At 48.5% G+C, this 18,912-nt stretch overlaps 1 protein-coding gene across 2 annotated transcripts in view; it reads right to left on the reverse strand.

Moving 5' to 3' along the window:
- LOC133346014 (E3 ubiquitin-protein ligase MARCHF9-like) overlaps nucleotides 1-18,912 on the reverse strand; it is a 32,674-nt gene that overhangs the window by 9,671 nt on the left and 4,091 nt on the right. For both annotated transcript variants that reach the window (XM_061557262.1, XM_061557261.1), the window contains exons 2-3: nucleotides 11,219-11,374; nucleotides 7,947-8,139 (exon numbers count right to left, since the gene is read on the reverse strand). In XM_061557262.1, the coding sequence (XP_061413246.1) occupies nucleotides 7,947-8,139; nucleotides 11,219-11,374 (349 nt within the window). The remainder of the gene's footprint in view (nucleotides 1-7,946; nucleotides 8,140-11,218; nucleotides 11,375-18,912) is intronic.

Here is an 18,912-nt window from a genome sequence, read left to right on the forward strand (position 1 = left end):
GCCAGCGCTGGCTTGCTTAAATAAATTATGAAAAATAATATTGGTCTGGAAAGCCAATAATCCAATGGCCTTAAGTATATTTGTATGTGACGACACGTTATTTAACGTGTTTGTTGTTGTGGATAGCTGACCCGTGTACAATGCTGCACTGCCATGAACGCATGAAAAATCGGTTAGTTTATTTCGTTGAACAAAATAAGGACTGAAGAGATCAAGACGGCTTCATTTTGCCAGGCGTTAGTTGAGTAATTTTCGGGTAATAAAAAAAATATTTTTTTATAATGACGCCGGCATCGCAGGACCTTCAACGTCCACTGTAAAGCCGACGGTGTGTCGTATTATTATTATGATGGTTATTACACTGGCAGTGATAATCAGGGCGGCCACCGGATTCGAACCGTGAAGCTCGGCAACAGGCGGCGAACGCGCTTGCAGCCGGGCCGCGTCGCCGCCCTAATAAACGTGCCTCGGGGAGTTGATAATAACATTCTCCATAATTAACGTGTGAATAATTAACAAAGATAGAGTCTGGGCCAAGGCAGCAAAGAGACACATTGATAATTATCAAGTAATGAAAGCACAAAGGGCGGGGGGGGGGGGGGGACATGTTTTAAGGATACTGTAATTTATCGTGAAGGTAAAATGGAATTCGCAATTTTTGAGGAACTGGTGGCAGTCGATAAAAACACGAGTAAAAACTCGGCCTCACAGCGAAATAATGTACGATTGGCTGATTTATCAGGCCATGACACCTTCAGAGGTGTGTACGTGAACAACCCTTGGTCAATCCACTGTTGGATGAGGGCCTCCCCATGCCTATCTGGGTCGTGGGGGTTATTTGACCATACTTGACCATGCCGATCAATGTGGGTCGATGAAGGCGAGGAGCAGAGATGTGGAACTATAGAAGTGCAATACAACAGTTGATTATGCTGCACTGCTCCGTACTGCCCACCACACAGCCCAAAAGGCCTCTATGACGCCTGTTGTTACACATGGTAGTCATACATTCCAGCGCTATCCTGGCTCAGGCTTGCGTAGCTGCCAAGATGTGAAAAGATCGCGTGAATTTTCAGCGACTGTCCGAGTTTACAAGTCAGTTTTGAATGATGATTGTGACCTATTTGTTCAGTGTGGTTCGTGGCTTCTCAGCTGCTTTGGTTGGAATTTTGGCTGCTCCTGGCGAGTCAATATCTCGTCCCGCGCATTCAGCGGCCAGCGACAAATGCTCTTTACATCTAATGGCGGAAAAAATACGGGCGAGCCGATGATGATGATGATGATGTATTGATTCATGGAATAGCGAGCATCTCTGGGACATGCGCTGGTCCTGTGCAAAGGCGGTTAATTAATCATGCGCGACGGAAACGGAGATGACTATTCGTGCAGTGGAGGAGTAATGAGTGCCCCGCGTGGTTGTGCAGCGGTAAGTGATGATGATGATGGGCCTATGACTTAGTAGGGGTGGGGGGTGGGGGGCGAAGGACGGCCGTGGAAGGGTGGCTTGAGCCGGCGGCGAGCTGCAATGTGTGAATCCCGCCACGCACGAGCAATTTCCGCGTAATCTGAGCGACGCGTCGTCAGTACAGGATCGCGTTTAATTAATGTCGACGTGCGGTAACGGCACGGACGGGAATATAAAGTGTGTGCGGCAACCGGCGAGACGTCAGTTGCGTGAAGTCGACTTCGGCACGTGCGCGAGAGAAAAGCGTCCGCAGAGCCGCTGTGTGCGTTTGCACGTCTCTCGTGCAACGTAAATGGTGTTTGATGGATTTATTTAACCTTGTCCTGTCCATCCGTGAGGTCTGCGAGTGCCACTCTGGCAAAAAAAAGAGGGCAGCCATTGGCAGCGCTGGTGCACTGCGGAGGAGAAAGTTGGACTCACTCGAGTACTTTCTCGGACTACAGTGCCAGTACAACTAGTTGGGGGAAATGTGCAGGGTAGGAAAAAAAACATTCTAAAAAGGCATTGTTCTTTACGCAATTCGCAAAAGGTAGCTCAGCGCGCTATTTGTATTGTGCTGGCACCACATATTGGGCACATTCATTACAGGGTGTAAGAGTGGTGTTACCTTGGCATGCTGGTCTTGTGCTTTTATGTATCGAGTGGTCTCGGACTGAAATAATTGCAGTAATCTTACGCGGAAGAGAAACGAAGCCTCGAAATAAATGTGAACAGCAGCAGAAGTTATCTGTACTGCAGCGATTGCAATTCACAGCACCTGTATCCACGCTCCTCCTGGGATGAACATGATTGAGAATGTGTGCATCTACGAGTGCATATTTGGCTCTTATATAACCATACCGAGATGAAAAACAACTTGCGGCTGCAACAATATTTTGCACAAAAAAAAGGTCCTAGTGCAAGCCTGGGAGCGTGTGCGCCATGTGCGTGCGCTGGGTCTGTGGTGTGGTGGCACTCATCTTCCGTTTTAAAGCCCCGAGCTGGCGGTTTGGAAATTCCTCGTTCCTATGGTGGGGGTATGTCTCTTTTCTTAAGACCACCACTGGTCATTTGCAAAATAAAATAACCACTCGTATTATCCACCTCACAGGGGGATTACGAGCTGTATCAACCACACGTAGGCGTCATAAAGTAGAGAGAAAAATACTTCTAAATCACACGAAGGAGCGCGAAGGCAACATCACTGGAGCACTCCTCACCATTATTAAAAATGTTTTTTCTCACCAACACATCGTAGAGTGCGAGTGGCACAGCCTGGGACACCGGGGTCTCGGGACGAATCGACACGAGCAATGTGTGGATTTCATGATCAAATATTTCCGAATGAAGCGAGTTGACATTTTATGTTACTAGGAGAAACACAGGGACGGGTGTAGCGGCTTTAAACTGGAATACCCAGAGCAAGCCAACCAAGCGTTCGTGGTGGTAACACTCCCAATAGCACGTCCCCACGGACGGGATCCTGAACCCACTTTCTTTACTGCAGAATCTTGTGTCACCTCACATCCCACCATCCCAGTCGGCTTTGGAGTATCTCAAATCTTTATACGAACCACCAAATCCTACCTTGACAGTGCTGGATTAAAGATATGACCCATCACAACCGGATAAACAGAACAGGATTATTGTCAACGGGAGATAAACATGTATTTTTTAAAATCAAAACATGCATCGTATTCTTGTAAAGAGCAGAGCAAATATATAGTAATGCTATGGTAATGCTGTGCGAGCAAGGATTATAATAAACATGCATTTACCATACTCTTTGGTTCTTTCGGTAAAGTCACGTAGTTATAAAATAAATTAAATCACGACGTTTCGGGCGCAACACAAGCGTCCGTCATCAGGTGGGACAACCACAGCAAGAAACAATTGCTGAAGTGGGCAAAAGGGGCTGCTGCAACAAGAGGCCATATAGGCAAGAGAAGGGGGGGAGAAGCAAGGGAGGAGAGACAGGGAGGGTGGGGGTGTGGGATTGGGGGAGTGGATGCTACAAGTAAGACGCAAGCACGGCAGAAAATGCTGGGAGTTGGAGGGTTAGGAAACTGGAGATGCGGATATGAAGGGAGGCCAAAAGCAGTTATGGCTTTACCTGGTTGATAACATCCTTCCAATGATTGCTCAATCTGTATCCATCTTCCCGGCTGAAGTTATGTCTATGTTTATATATCTGGATGGCTTCATGAACAAACCTTTGATAGTAGCCAGACGGTTTGCAGAGCACCTTGGTCTCGGAAAAAACAATATCATGAGAGCCCACAGCGTTATAGCAATGGTCAGCCACGGCTGAGGAATTAATTCTGCTGTGTTTCAGATCTGCCTTGTGCTCGTGAACACAGTCCGAGATATGACGTTTCGTTTCCCCAATGTAACAATCACTACAGGTGCAACTTAGTTTGTAGACTCCAGGATATTGCATGTCAGGAATGACATCCTTCACAGATGGTATTAGATCACGGATTTTGTGTACTGTACTGAATCTGACCTGGATCATGTGTTTGTTAAAGATTTTGGAAATCTTTTTGGTAATGCCTGCTATGTATGGTAACGTGATGGTTTTGATCGGCGTCTCAGGGGGTTGTTTATCCATGGTTGGAGAAACAGCTTTGCGGATAATGCGGTCCGAATATCCATTCATCTTGAGGGCCTGGTATACGTGTTCCAGTTCACTGGCTAGGTGGTGTTGGTCAGAAATGCAGTGGGCCCTATGGTGTAGTGTTTTGATGAGGGAATTCTTCTGTGCCGGATGGTGGTGGGAATCAGGTTTCAGATAGGAATCTATATGGGTGGCTTTCCTGTAGACAGAATGTCCCAAAGAGCCATCAGGTCTCTTCTCAAACATTTACCAGGCAGGTTTTACTCCCCAGACAAATATTGTACGGACAAATCTTTGAGCACCGGTTCTTGGGAGAGGCATTTGTCCTGCTGATGATCCCGTACGAGGCTGAAATGGGACTGCCTTGTGCGTTTAAGATGAGACAACGGATTTGCATTCATATCCGGGCTCATCGTCGTGAGGTCCAAGGTTAAGGTCAAATTAACTATCTGTGGCGGGCTCAATTGCTGCACGAAGTACATGCATAGCCTGTGTGCGTGGACGACATCATCCACTAACGGTGGAGAATAATTAAAGCTTTTCCCACGGATGCCTTCGGGACAAATTACGCATAAACAGCCACAGACGGCGTGGGGAAAAAAGGAACAAGCAGTGGTGAAATACCACCTGCATTTCACCTCACTCTTTTATTAATTATTTTGCACCCACATTTTTCTCGTCCACCGCACAGTCGATAGTTACACTACCTCTGGGAACGCAACACGGACGGGGCAATATTGGATTCTATCCAGGAAATAATAAGAAAGAGGGGCTTTAATAGGACAGCGGCGGTGTTATTAGCTGGTAAATTACAACATGCGCTCCGATGCATAAATGAGCGCATACTAAACGGGACGCTTTCAAATTGGGCTCCGTGGGGACGGGGAGGGGTGTTATGAAATTGGTTCGATTGCGTATTGGAGCTGCGAGCCATTGATTGGACTTTCGCTGAGCGTGAGCCATGCGCCGTGAGCCGTGCGCCGCAGTGGTTATCGTAAATATTTTATGTGTAGCAGCAAACGCAAAAAATATGCCCATTGATGCTCACAAGGGCAAGACCTGACCAGGGAAAGCAGCTGCACTGTGTAGCCAAAGCTAATGATGAATTATGTATTTCACGCACGAGAGAGTGTGTGCGTGGTTACGTGTATGTATGGGGTAGTGGTTAGCACGCTGTGGTGCAAACCCAGCAATGCTTATGGCCAACATCAGTGACGAATATCTAAACTGGACCTGGTATCGAGTGTGGTGTATAATCATTGTCACTGGGAATATAAAGAGGGGCGAGAGTGGTGCTGGTCACACCACCCCATCACATGTGCTCACCAACAGCACTTGCCCCAGCAGCCTAGAGGCTCTCATGGGGTATCTGTGTTATGCCCACATGCAGTGGATGTGTTTTTAGAGAAATTCACGATGACCTTGTTGATGCATGTTCAATTTTGTGCCACGATGCATACAATTGGCAATCGGAATATAAACCCTGCCTGAACACTGCTCGACGCAGTCTCAAACAAGAATCCAGTTGAGATTTTAATCAGCACTGGGCATCCAAAGGTTAGACGTGTGTGTTGCTGGCCAAATCAACATCTCACGTATCATGCCAACTCTAAGTGCTCACTAACTGCACTTGTCCAGCAGTATGTAAGAATTACCCGTTGGTCCTCATACAGTCTTCACGTAGACGAGGCTTCACACCTCAGCGATGCGTTCCCAATTTTCAGTTTAATAGGCAAAATGTGAAATGTGGACCTCGACAGGAAATGTTCGCATGATCCAAAAACCTAACATGACGCCACTTATGTGATTTTACCACAAAAAGCTATGTCACGTGACATACATTTGACAAAACACGATTTCACTTGCACATACTATAGACTATAGATATGTTTATATGAACAATATTGCTTTACTGATGAGACTTTGTTAAATATTTAAAGTTAATTATCACCTATGTCAGTGTAAACAATACATTAAATTAGTTCAATCTTATAATACTCTATAAAATATCAGATTGGGCCAAACAAATCCCAAATATATTTGATATTCGAAAATTGAAAATCTAAAACTCATCCCTCGTACACCTATACCTCACGGTGTGGATCATCGTGGTCTCGGTGTTGCACACACAACTGCAGATCTCGGGGCCGTTCGATCCGATGATGCGTCAACACGCTGGTCGTTAATTACCCCCCAGTGGGGGGAGGGGGCTCGCCCAAGTGAACCTTTGACCTTCCGTGGCCGGTTTAATCTCCCTTTAACCTCCACCGGCACCGCGGCGACCGTGACCCCACAGCGACCGCTCTACCAAAGCATTCCGCAACAACCCACCAGGGAAATGAGGTGAAGAGAATGAACGCAAGCGTGCGCACGCTATCGTAATAACAATGCGTGGTCGTTTAACCGCAAGGTAGCACAGGGAGTCGAGAACATACACACAACATACACAAGTTAGAGACATCATATTGGCTGTGAAAAGCAAGTGGGCTTAGGCAAGTCTCATCACTACAGGGGATGATGATTGAAGGTCGAGAATAATGACATTTGCAGCCAATAGAAATAGACGTCCACCGTGGAGATGGAGTGACGAAATCAGGTTGTGTGCAGGTGATGCATGGATTGTTGCATCGTGAGACTAAAATGGTGACCATTTATGGAGGCCTTCATCCAGCAGTGAATAGTTAATGGCTGTTGCTGCTACTGATGATAATCATTGCTGCAGTAATCACATACTGCCTGCACCTAACCACTGTTGACCAGGCCCCCCTTGCAAGAGTGATACTGAGCCGTCGTGTTAACCTGGCTCGGGGACGTGCTGGGGTAGAGCCAGGTGGGGTCATCAGTTGCCCCGCTGGCGGTCCATAGAAGCCTCTATCACATGCAAAACACATTCCTGCGGAGGGAGCTGGTAGGAACGTTGGGTTGCTCGGTCAATGGCCAGGGTCAACGGCGGCATGGTGTATTCCGCAAATATGCCCGACTGTGAGGGCGGGCACAAGCCGGCGTGAGTAGGTTAAACGTTGAGTTTTATAAGGGCACCACGGGGTGACCAGCCCCTCCCCACCCATACCCCCCCCACCCAGCCCCACCCTCCCCACCCAGCTCCTCCCCACCCAGCCCCTCCCCACCCTCCCCTCCCCACACAGCCCCTCCCTCTCCACCCATCCCCTCCCTGCACGATGGACGGACGGACACAATAATCCCCTGTGGGCTGGTGTAAGCAGGAGATTCCTAACAGTAAAAGTTTTCCCTTTGTCTCCAAATGTGTCCACCAGAAGAAGCGACATCTATTACTAACTCCAGCAGACATCAATGTAAAGTCACCCCTTGTTGCAGAACGACATTGGAAGGATAATTTCCCCTGCTGTGTTGGTCTCACCTGATGACGGTTGCTTGTGTTGCGATCGAAACGTCGTGATCTACTAGTTTCTACCTACGTGACTTTACCAAAAGAACCAAAGAGTATAGACATTGGAAGGATAACATTACAGAACTACGGAGGGAAGGAAGAGCGAATGATGAATGTGATTAGTTTTTAATAGATTTTTGAGGTTCCTTCCAAAATGTCTTACCTACACTATGTATGGTGCACATTCTCATGCCATAGAAGTGCTTATCTCTCGGCAATCAAAGCACACGGCAGTATTCATTCTGCCAAGTTTGTTGTTCCAGCATTGATGAGTGGACACAGACATAGACCATCACCTAACCATGACCCTACACGCGACAACCCAGATCAATCACATATGGCCAAAACCCAGATTCAAACCCAGGCTCTCGGTGCTGCTGCTGACATGGCCATTATGAATCATCCCCATCGAGGAGCAACCCACGAGGAATGCCGCCTCAACGCTGATTCGTGGCCAGGCCGTGCGGGGCACTCACCGATGCAGACGATGTCCATGAGGCCGTAGAGCGCGTAGCAAATCTGGAAGAGGACGTCACGGCGCTGCCACGTGGCGGCGGGGCTCAGGCCTGACCACACGAGCCACACGAGGCTCGCGAGCAGGAAGAGGCACCCCAGGGACACCGCGGCGGCCTGGACCCGCTCGATGGGCGAGAGCGACACCCCTTGCCACTAACGGGGGGGGGGGGGGGGGGGTGGTACGGAGGGTCACGGAACAAGTGATGGGGGGAGAGGGGGTTAAACGCCCATCAGTGGTAAGGTGGGCTGTCATCTTCTTGGTTCTTTCGGTAAAGTCACGTAGAATGGAAATAATAAAATAATAAAAATAAAACATCAGAAAATAATTCTCACGACGTTTCGGCCACAACGCAAGCAGCCGTCCTCAGGTGAAGAACAGGTCTGTCGAGAAGACAGAGTCTGAATGAAACACCCCAGACTACCTACGTTCAGACTCTGTCTTCTCGACAGACCTGTTCTTCACCCGAGGACGGCTGCTTGCGTTGTGGCCGAAACGTCGTGAGAATTATTTTATTATGTTTTATTTTTATTATTTTATTATTTCCATTCTACGTGACTTTACCGAAAGAACCAGGAAGATGAATCCCTGCAGTCACGAAAGCTTTAAATCGAAATTTAAGGTGGGCTGTGTTTATGATGATCGTAATAGCAACGATTCGAGGTGGCTTTCCGGTGCGGTTCGAACATCACGCTGGCTTATTGAGTCACAGGCATTAACAATGAACCCTGCGACACAGCCTTTGGAATCCCCTGTAGGCTGTGTTATTGCAATCCTTGGTGTGTATGCTGAGAGTGGTGGTGCAGTGGTTAGCGCACTACGTTATTAACCCAGTGACCCGAGTTCGATTCCCGGCCATGGCTAAAATCAGTGGCGAGCGATATCTAAAAGATTTCTGAGCCTCCCATAGGTTGTCTTCGCCTTAAATGAGTACCTGGTGTGGTGTATAAACATCAAATGTGGCCAGGTGTGTGTCCTGTCGTGTGCCGTCCAGACCTTAACATGTGCTCCCTTACAGCACTTGCCCCAAAAGTCTGGTAAAGGCTACATGGGGAATATTTGTCTTGGTATTTTTGTGCGCAGTGACTGCTCATGCCCATGTTGCCACTGGCATAGAATCTAGGTAATGTGATGCCACACGAGCTCTGCCATTACAACATCTTGTGCCCCTTAATTTTCTGGGTACAGACAGCAACCAATGCATAGAGATAAAAGAGCAATGCAACATATCCAAAGAAAATACCAATGAGTCTCAAGAATCTTATTTTTGTCAGGAGTGTCCTGCATTCAGATGCTTGGCCAATTTCTATTTTAAAGAATGTTCCAAGTGGTAGAAAACCAGAGATACGCAGACAAAAGCCATTATTCACACAAGGGGATGAATACACAGAGTGTGCACAGACGGGTTCAGGAACCCAGTAAGTATTGCTATCCCACAGGCATCCTCACACCCCAGTGGGCTTGGGTGTCGAATACATATATTCGTGGTTCACCAATCCTTGCCCTCCAATGTTCTCGATCAGAGGCGTGCCCTGGTGTGCCCCGCGGTGACGGTGCCAGCTGTTATCTCAGAGGCCGGTGTCTTTTTATCGTAAATTGGTTGCAATGTCTTTGCATAGGGAATGTACGATTTACGAGTATTAATTGCCCTGTACTGTGTGCAATTGGTCCACGAAACAATCGGGATTGTCCAAGGGGAAAGCTTAATGGTAAGTGGGTAATTAACGTCGACTGCTAAGTGCAGCTAAGATGCTGCACTTGTTTTTAATAGTTTTTGTTGAAATTAGGGTGTTGGTAGTTTTGCCATAATGGGTGGCCCATGTGGCAACTTTATGTGTAGGAGGGGATCTATATATTATTTTAACTGATTACTTTTGTGCAGAAATAAATCAAATGTAATAGAAAATATTTTTGCAGAAAAGACTAATTGGGATTCGGCCATTTTTTTATGAGGGCTCTGAATCGGGATGCTTGGCCAATGCCATTAATGGATGATTTATTCTCTCCCCTTGACAAAATAACATTCAATGCGCACAATTATTCCATACCTCGGAAGTGAAGCAAGGTTGAACCTGCATCGTACTTCGATGGGTGCCCACCATGCGTGGAGATGGGTGCAATAGGTATTGTAGTGAGTAGAGGGCATTGCAGAGAATTCTTGTTCTGCAGCACTTCCCCACTACCTTCACCATCCCGCACTGACCAGCGTGGTGAAGTATGGTCAAAGAACCCTCACTGCTTGCATGGCGTGGGAAGCCCCTCATCCAACAGTGGATTGACAAAGGGGCCTGTATATGTAGAGCTGATTGTTTATTGCAATGGTAGTTAAACTTTGTATGAATGGGCACATGACGCTTTTTGGTTGATCTGTAATGCAGATCAACCGGGAGTGGTGGTGCTGTCCCATTGGGAGCCCTTAGCATCAATAATGTGTGCCCCATATCCCCCTATAGATTTAAAATTCGTGAGATAACAGAAGAGATGTTGACAATACCTAGGGATAGAGTGAGATGAGAGACTAGAGAGAGAGACAGACAAAATAGTAATGTGGGAAAATATCATTTGTAATGTTACATGGTTATCTTTGCGAAGATTTGCAATGGAGCTGCTTTGGGGCCCTAAGCTCTTAGTTTGCTCAAGGCTTGGCGCCGCCACTGGATCAACTGGTTCATGTGCCTCGTAAAGCAATATTTTAAAAAAATCGGCGCTCATTCTTTCGGTTGTCTGGAAACAACGACGAGGGACGTCGTGTGAACGGAATTTGGTGTTCGGGCAGAAACACGCCCTCTGCTGTGCCATGGTGCCCGTGCCAGACCTGTAGCTCATCGAGACCTGCATTGCACAACCTTATTGTGCTCCATCTTGGCGGATTGTGGGTAATAAAAAATGAAAAAAAGGACAAACAATGGTCTGCTTTACCACGTAACAAGAACTTACTATTTAGGGTCATCACCCTCTTGGCCTTCTCGACCAATGTTTTCCAGCAGCATTTGTTTAAGCAAATTATCTGGTCACAATGCGTCGGCAGTGGTACACAAGCACAAATAACCCAAAAGAATGAACACATTCGTCAATAACACACACCCTTAAAAGGAAATATGTATAGCATGCAACGTTTTGGGAAATAGCCCTTCTTCATAACAAATTACAGCCTTTCTTCGTACGTTTTAAGCAGGTTTTCCATGTGCCACATAAACCGATGACCGAGGGAGTCTGCGTGTGCGCACAACGCACCTGTGTCGGGTGCTTGGTGTTGACGGGCCGCACGCGGAACTTGTAGTAGCAGAGTTCACAGGACCATGACCCGCGCTCACTGATCCACGTGAGCAGGCACGGTTGGTGAGTCCACCGCACGGAGCCATTGCACCGGCACGGATTGAGCAGCTCACCCTGCCAGTCGCACATACACACAGCATCACGCGCACGTCCCCGGCACAACCTCGCCACGTGTGTGTACACCTGTATGGGGGAATGGTAGTGCAACGGTTAATGCGCCGCGCTACGAACCAAGCGACACGAGTTTGATTCCCACTCACGGCCAACACCAGTGACCAATTATTTGAATCGGTCCTGGCCCCCCCCCCTAGGTCGACTCGGCCTCAAATGAGTACCTGGTGCGATGTGTAAACATTGCCACCAGGGAGACAAAGGCGGCCGGGCGTGATGCTGGCCACTCACCCCCTTGTGTGCCTTGTCGGCCTTCATATGTGCTCTCTAACAGCACTTGCCCCACGAGTCTCTTAAGGCTATACGGTGGATCTTTGTCTTTGTAGACCTGTACATATTACAGCCCTTTGGTCAACCCACTGCTGGATGAGGGCCTCCCCGTGCCATGTGGGTTGTGAGTGTTGTTATGTGGCCATTATTTGCCACCCTGGTCAGTGCAGGTTGGTAAAGGTGAAACGCACGCACGTGAAGACATAGACATACGGTACAACAATGTTGTTTTTGTTGTTGTTGTAGCTGTACTGCCTTCAACTGCCCAAAACGTAACCTCCCCAAAGCGCTTTGACAATCTGTGCACAGTGGTCACCCATTCAAGCAAGATCCAGGTCCAAATCTGCTTAGCTTCCAAGATCTGACAAGATCGGGAGCATTGCAGGCGATTTCCTCATATGCGTTGATGTAGTACTGTACACTATATACACTTGGACAAAATTAATATTTCCTCTATTTAAAAAATGAATATTGTCAGCGTAGAGCACATAAAACATTCCTCATCCTTCATAGACCTCCCCCACCCCGCGCATAATTGTTTTAAAATATACATAAAGCGTTGAAATTACCTACCAATTATGAATTACCAAGTTATCGTCCGCCTTGTTTACTCTCAACGATGGTGATTCAATTCCCAGCGAATCGCATCACTTCCTCTGCGCTCGACCTCTCAGCACTTTTCTGGGTCAGGGCCCGCAGGGGAGGAGCTCCTGGTGATTGGCAAGGGTGGTGCATAAATTGAGGCTGATGAAACTACAAGTGGTGGTGGACGGGCCCCAGACGGCGAGATCAAGGTCCCTGAGCCGGATCATGAAAGACGTCCATGACCTGCATTTGCAAGCTATCCATCGCTCCCCAAGCTCGTTATGAGTCCCTGACAACTCCTGAGAGCCACTTTCATTATACAGTATATATATTCACACAAAGACAAAGAAATCCCATATACCGTATAAGACTGTTAGGGAAAGTGCTGCTAGTTAGAATCTATGAAGGCTGGCATGGCACATGGAGTAGGTGGGTGGCCAGCACTATGCCCGGCCGCCTTTGTCTCCCCAATGCTGATATGTTTCACACACCGTAACGTAGATGCTTATTGAAGGCTGAGTAAACCAACAGAACGCGTTTTTCCCGGTGCAGATATGTGTCGCCAATATTAGCTGTCGGCGGGAATCAAACTCAGGTCGCCGGGTTTTTAGCGTAAATCGCTAACCACTGCACGATCGCTTCCAATGATACACACGTAGGATGATCCATTTATAGATAACTCACTAATCGCTTACCTTAGCTCACACGCCATTGGATACCGTCAGTCAGCAAATCCGACCGGCTATGTTGGACAAAGCGAATCGGGAGCGTGTTCAAAAATTCAATACAAGTGTATTGAGATTGGTGGGAGACATGAAGAGGTTTTAATGAAAACGTTGTTTTCTATATCCTTGTTATTACACCTGGGTATCTATCTATTGATCGCATGTGTGTGTGTGTACATAATCACAGTGAACGAAATTCAAATCCCAGTTGAGCATCAACTCGACGTAGTGTGTCTGGCGGCGGCTTTGGTACAAATATTCAAAAGGGGGCCCCTATCCAATTAACCCCCCAACCCCGTCTGGGCCTCCCCCCACACCTCTGACCCGGGGGGGGGGGGCAGTGCAGTCACACTGCCTGCACGCTCGATAGCTACTCCGCCGAGAGCACAGCATTGTTTTAAAGCCTCCAGTCGAAGTACGATGGAGTCAATGTCTCCCGTCATGATAATGTAGAATGTCTACGTTTGGCTCAGGGCCGCTCATGTTTGAGCAGGTAGACACACCTCGAATGGATTAGTCCCAAGACATCGCGTTCGCCTGGGCTGAAATCCTGTGCACCGAGCAGAGGTGCAAGGAGCAGGTGTGGTTTCAGTCTGCCACAGAACGATCATTGGCACAAAGCTACACGGGCCCACCTTTTGAGTTGCTGCTCCTGCTGCAAGGGCATCACATGCTACATTGGAGGTGAGATGTCAGATTATTTAAACAATCGATTACTCGATAAATGGTTAAGACTAAAATAGTTGGGAAAACGTATCCGCTCCATTCCTAAGTGCTGCTGGACGGGAGGTGATGGGCAGATCTTGGTGTTGCCATCGCAGCATGATCGGCTGCGTGACACTGGGCGTGGTTTGTTCGGAGTTTTACGCTTTCTGGAGGCGGAATATCGAGGAAGCCCTGTATGCTAGATTAATCGATAAACACAAACGAAGTGAATCACAATTTGAACTCTCTTACGCGACTTAATAGACAACTCGTTCGGGCTCTAAGGGCGTTAGAGACATCGCTCTAACAGGCGGTGTTGTAATAAGCACAGAGAGAGAGACGCGAACGTCGCCCAGATCTAAAGGGCCATGAATTATTGATGCTGCAGGGACCAAACACAGAATGTTAGTTAAGTAAGATCGGTTTCAGTAATGGGGGGGGGGGGGGGGGGGACTGTTTGCACCTGCTGCAGCCTGCGGGTCTACGTACAGAAACGCTAAGTGAAATTATAACTAATTTTGTTTAACATGCATACATTGAACAGCAGATGACGATGGAACAACGTCCATTGTTGTACCGTACTGTCTCCCAGGAGATGGAGCGGTGGCGCGCGGTGGTTAAGGGGCGACTGCGCTAACTTAAACCGGTTCACTTACGTTCGATTCCTGCCCTGGACCCACTTCGCCCAACCCGCGCTAACAACTCGAGTGACGTACTGCCCAAGCCACTGCTGGATGAGGGCCTCTTCACGCCGTGCAGCTCGTGACAGTTTTTTTTCATTCGTCATGCATACGCATGAATGTATAGTCACTCCACGGGCCTTCATTGGCAAGCCGGAGAAATCACTTGGCTTCTTCCATAAGTATTTTCTCTCAATTTGTTCGCTGCGTGCTTAAACACATTTACAACATTTGCAACAAATGAAGCTCAGTGAATACGATGTGGGTTGAGTTGGGTCAATGATTAAATGATGATGCATGATGATTGTATCGGTATTACAGATTATATTAAATAGCCATGTGCCACTTATGTCAACCCTTATTATTATTATTTGAGAAATCCCATTTAATGCACGTGCTCTAATCCCTGTGATTGTAACGACAGCACATTGTGTCCAAAATAAATGTCACTCATTAGCTATGACTGTGTTAGTAATAGGAGCCTAAGCAGCTGTACAGATTTTCAATATATATATTTTTTTGAACCCGACGGGTGATAAAGACAGATGTCTTTTATAACAACCAGGGTGCGAGCCCAAGAGACCAACCGTCTCTCAAGGGGGGAGAGCTGGGAGAGAGAAAATAAACAAGCATAGCAAAGGTCACCGGCTTGTGCAAGTGATTTCTAATAAGCTTATACAGCCAGCATGTTGCGAACAGTAGAGGCTAGTGAATACGAATCAATTGTAATACGGTATTGCTATGCTCCACACATTCTATGCTCGCCTGCACCTTCACCAAACCCGCACTGACCAGCTTGGTCAAGTATGGTCAGATAACCCGCGGCGACCTGCATGGCGTGGGCGTAGGTCCTCATTCACCAGTTGCATTGAAACGAGGGCTCGACGGTGCAGGCACACACACACACAGCCGAGCAACGCACAAACCCACCGTCACGTCGGTCTGCATGCGGCCTCTCTCGCCCGATGCCAATTCACATTCGCTCCGTAGCTGGACACTTCGGCAAGCTGCTCAACATCCCCGCGCGCCCTCCCAGCCCACCCCAACTGCTGCGGCACCGGGCACCGCCCCAGCATGGACTTTTTGCTTCGATTCTGACAATTGAACGACGGTGACCTTTCAGGCGGCAGCGTGACCCCCCCCCCCAACCCCCCTCGACAGTGCTGAGCGTCGCCTTGGCCGGCCTGTGCGGAACGTGGCCACGCACGAGTGCAACAGGCGGTGAGAAGCACAGGCGAGATGCTTGGCGCATCTCTCCGTCTCTAGAAGAGCCGAGCAAACAAACCCCAATGTCTTTTACCAAAGCGTGCGGGGCGCGTCTACCTTTCGTGCGATTATAACAACAACAGTCATTCAGAAAATCGCTCGCCGGGGCTCACAGCCAGCCCAGGCGGGTATTTTCACATCTCTCTCCTCTACCACGTCTCATTTTGCATAAAGGCATTGACTCGTTCCCAGAGCCAGGTGGTTAGGGGCGGATACCGCATTAGCCATTCGCTGCTGCTGCTGCTGCTGTCTGTCTGGCTGTCTGCTGCCGCGCTGTGTGTGGTGGTTTTTTGCGCGCTAAGTGCCTCATGTATAATGCATGCGGCGTATAGTGCAGGAGGCTGGCATTTTAATAATTAGCCATTTCGTGATCCCGCGTCAATCAGCGGGTCACACGATTAAGTGACCGATATTCCATCAACTAATCCTGTTACACCGCGAGAGCGCGTGTATGCGAATGTGCGCGGCTTACTGCGCTACGAAACCGGCGACCCGAGTTTGATTCCCACTCACGACCGACACGTGTCGAGTATTTTCACCGGCCCCGAGGCCGATTAAATGATTACTCGACGCGATGCGTAAACGGCGAGCTGGTCCTGGCCACCCACCCCCTCGTGTGTCGTGCCGCCCTTAATAGGTGCTCGCTAATGGCACTTGCCCCAACAGTCTGTTAAGGCTATACAGGGGGGGGGGATCTTTGTCTCTGTGTGCAATAACGTTATGGTGAGTGTTATCTGGTTATCTGAATCCGATGTGCACCTCCACGAGATGAATTCGACCACGAATGCATAACACAAAATGACGCGAGCCTGCATTGTGTTCTTTGTACAACCCATCAGCCGCTAGGAGACAAAGGCGGGCACGGATGCGTCGTGCTGGCTCCGCCACCCAAGCTCGTGAGCCGTGGGCGGTCGCTAGCAACAAACTCGCCGCAAGGTTACATGGGGCTCCGTGTCTTTTGGTGAGTGAGTGCATGAGTGGGAAGCGGTGACATAGGCTGCACGAATCCAGCAGCCTGCATTCCATTTTGAAGCCACTGCTAACATCAGTGGTGAGTGATGTCGGAATCGGTCCTGAGCCTCGCCTTGATGAACAGCAACGGCGTCTAAACATCAGCGCTTAGGGAGACAAAGGCGGCCGCGGGTATATCTCGCCACTCCATCCCTTCGTGCGCTCTTCCGGCCTTAATTAAGTGCTCGCCAAGAGAACATGTCCAATCGTCTCTGTAAGCATTATGGACGGTCTTTGTTGCACGTTACGCACACGGGCATCTGTCTGTGCGTCTGTGTGTCTGCGTGTCAGTGTGTACTTGTGTGCGCACTGTGCTACGCACCTGGCGAGGTGGGATCGATTCCCACTCACAGCCAACATCGGTGACATATGTAAACCGATCCTGGGCCTCCCCTAGGTCAACTCAGCCTCAAGCGAGTACCTACCTGATTCAGTGTGTAAACATCGGCATTGGGGAGACAAAGGCGGCCGGGCGTAGTGCTGGCCACCCACGCCCTCGTGTGCCGTTCCCGTCTTACTCGGTGCTCGCTATAACAAGCACTTGCCCCAACCGTCTGTTAAAGACTATACGGGAGATCTTTGTCTTTTTTAAAATCCTTTATTAAATCCTTTATATTAAGTTCGCTTGCTTGCGTGCTTGCTTGCTTACGACCGTGCAAACCTTTCGGTCGTTTTTTAACCCACTTCCCGTGATCCAATCGAGCTGACATTTTGCACACAGACTCGTACGAGACAATTAATGTTCGTGAAAAAATTTTCCCAAAATTTTACATTGTTTAGGGAAAACAAATTAAATATTTAATTACCAATTGTTTAATACTGCAGACAATCATCTGACCCATAGGTGGCAGCCATCTCAAGCCAGAGGACGAGAGGACTCTAGCCGCCACGCATATATAAAGGATTTATAGTGAAAAACTTTGTTTTTACTGGTTATACTTATATTAAGTTCGCTTGCTTGCTTGCGTGCTTGCTTGCTTGCTTACGATCGTGCAAATCTTTCGGTCGTTTTTTAACACACTTCCCGTGATCCAATCGAGCTGACATTTTCCACACAGACTCGTTGTGTGTGACAATTAATTTTCGTGAAAAAAATATTCCAAAATTTTACACTGTTTAGGGAAAACAAATTAAATATTTAATTACCAATTGCTTAATGCTGGCAGACAATCATCTGACCCATAGGTGGCAGCCATCTCAAGCCAGAGGACGAGAGGACTCTAGCCGCCACGCATATAAAGGATTTAGAGTGAAAAACTTTGTTTTTACGGGTTAATTTTTTTTGTTTTACGAGTCTGCGTCCTCCCTGGGTGACATCTGCAGCTCACAGGTGGAGATTCTAGGCGCTCTCACCTCGGTGACGCAGCCAAATCCACGTGCGCCTTGGCGTCCGTGGATATTCCTCTACGTGTGAACTCACGCTGCGTGGCTCATCTTTCCGTGTGCCTGCTCAAACTGGCATCTCTGCCCTCCACACGCAACAACCCGTGGCGACGTCACCACGGCGCTTGTGCCAGGCTAGGTGCAGTCTGAGGCCACGTGAACTATGGGAAGGCTCGCTGGTTTGGCACAAGGTTACGTGGAAGGCTGTACCCCTGATGTTAATGGCTTAACTGGCTGAAATTAATGGCAGATGCAACACCTGCAATCGGTCCTGTGCCAAATTGCTGTTTACCCAGAACGTGCATCCACCCTCCCTCCCCCTCTCTCTCTCCCCAATACAGGGCCAAGACCGCATTAGCGGTAGCGCGTGAATGTCATTCTGAAGCTGTGGGAAATGACCCCTATGAGAGACAATCATCCGCGCATGCAACAAGGATTCAACAAAGATCCCTCGTATAGCCGTTTGAGGCTGTTAAATCACGTGCTGTTAGCACGCGCTTGTTAATGCCGGTACGGCGCACGAAGGGATAGTGTAGTATAAGCATCACGCCCGAACGCCTTTGTCTCCCCAGTGCTTTGTCTACACACATGCACCAGGTGCTAAGTTTAAGGCTGAAGTCGGTGGACACTCGGGGAAGCTCCGGATCGGATCCGATAATCGCCACTGAGATGTTCGCTGTGTTCAGGAATCGAAGTCGTGTGTGGCTGGGTTCGTAGCACAGCGTGCTTCGCACTACGGCAGTGCTCCACCACATCTCTCACACACACACAGCTCATGCACGTTACGCACACGGGCATCGTAAATCAGCCGGCAAAGCATCTGAGAGCATTCAACCCGGGTGCAATTCGAGCTGTG

Source organism: Lethenteron reissneri, chromosome 23, assembly GCF_015708825.2.
Source record: "Lethenteron reissneri isolate LAM-NWPU_2019-01 chromosome 23, ASM1570882v1, whole genome shotgun sequence".
In the NCBI taxonomy this organism is placed as follows: Eukaryota; Metazoa; Chordata; class Hyperoartia; order Petromyzontiformes; family Petromyzontidae; genus Lethenteron; species Lethenteron reissneri.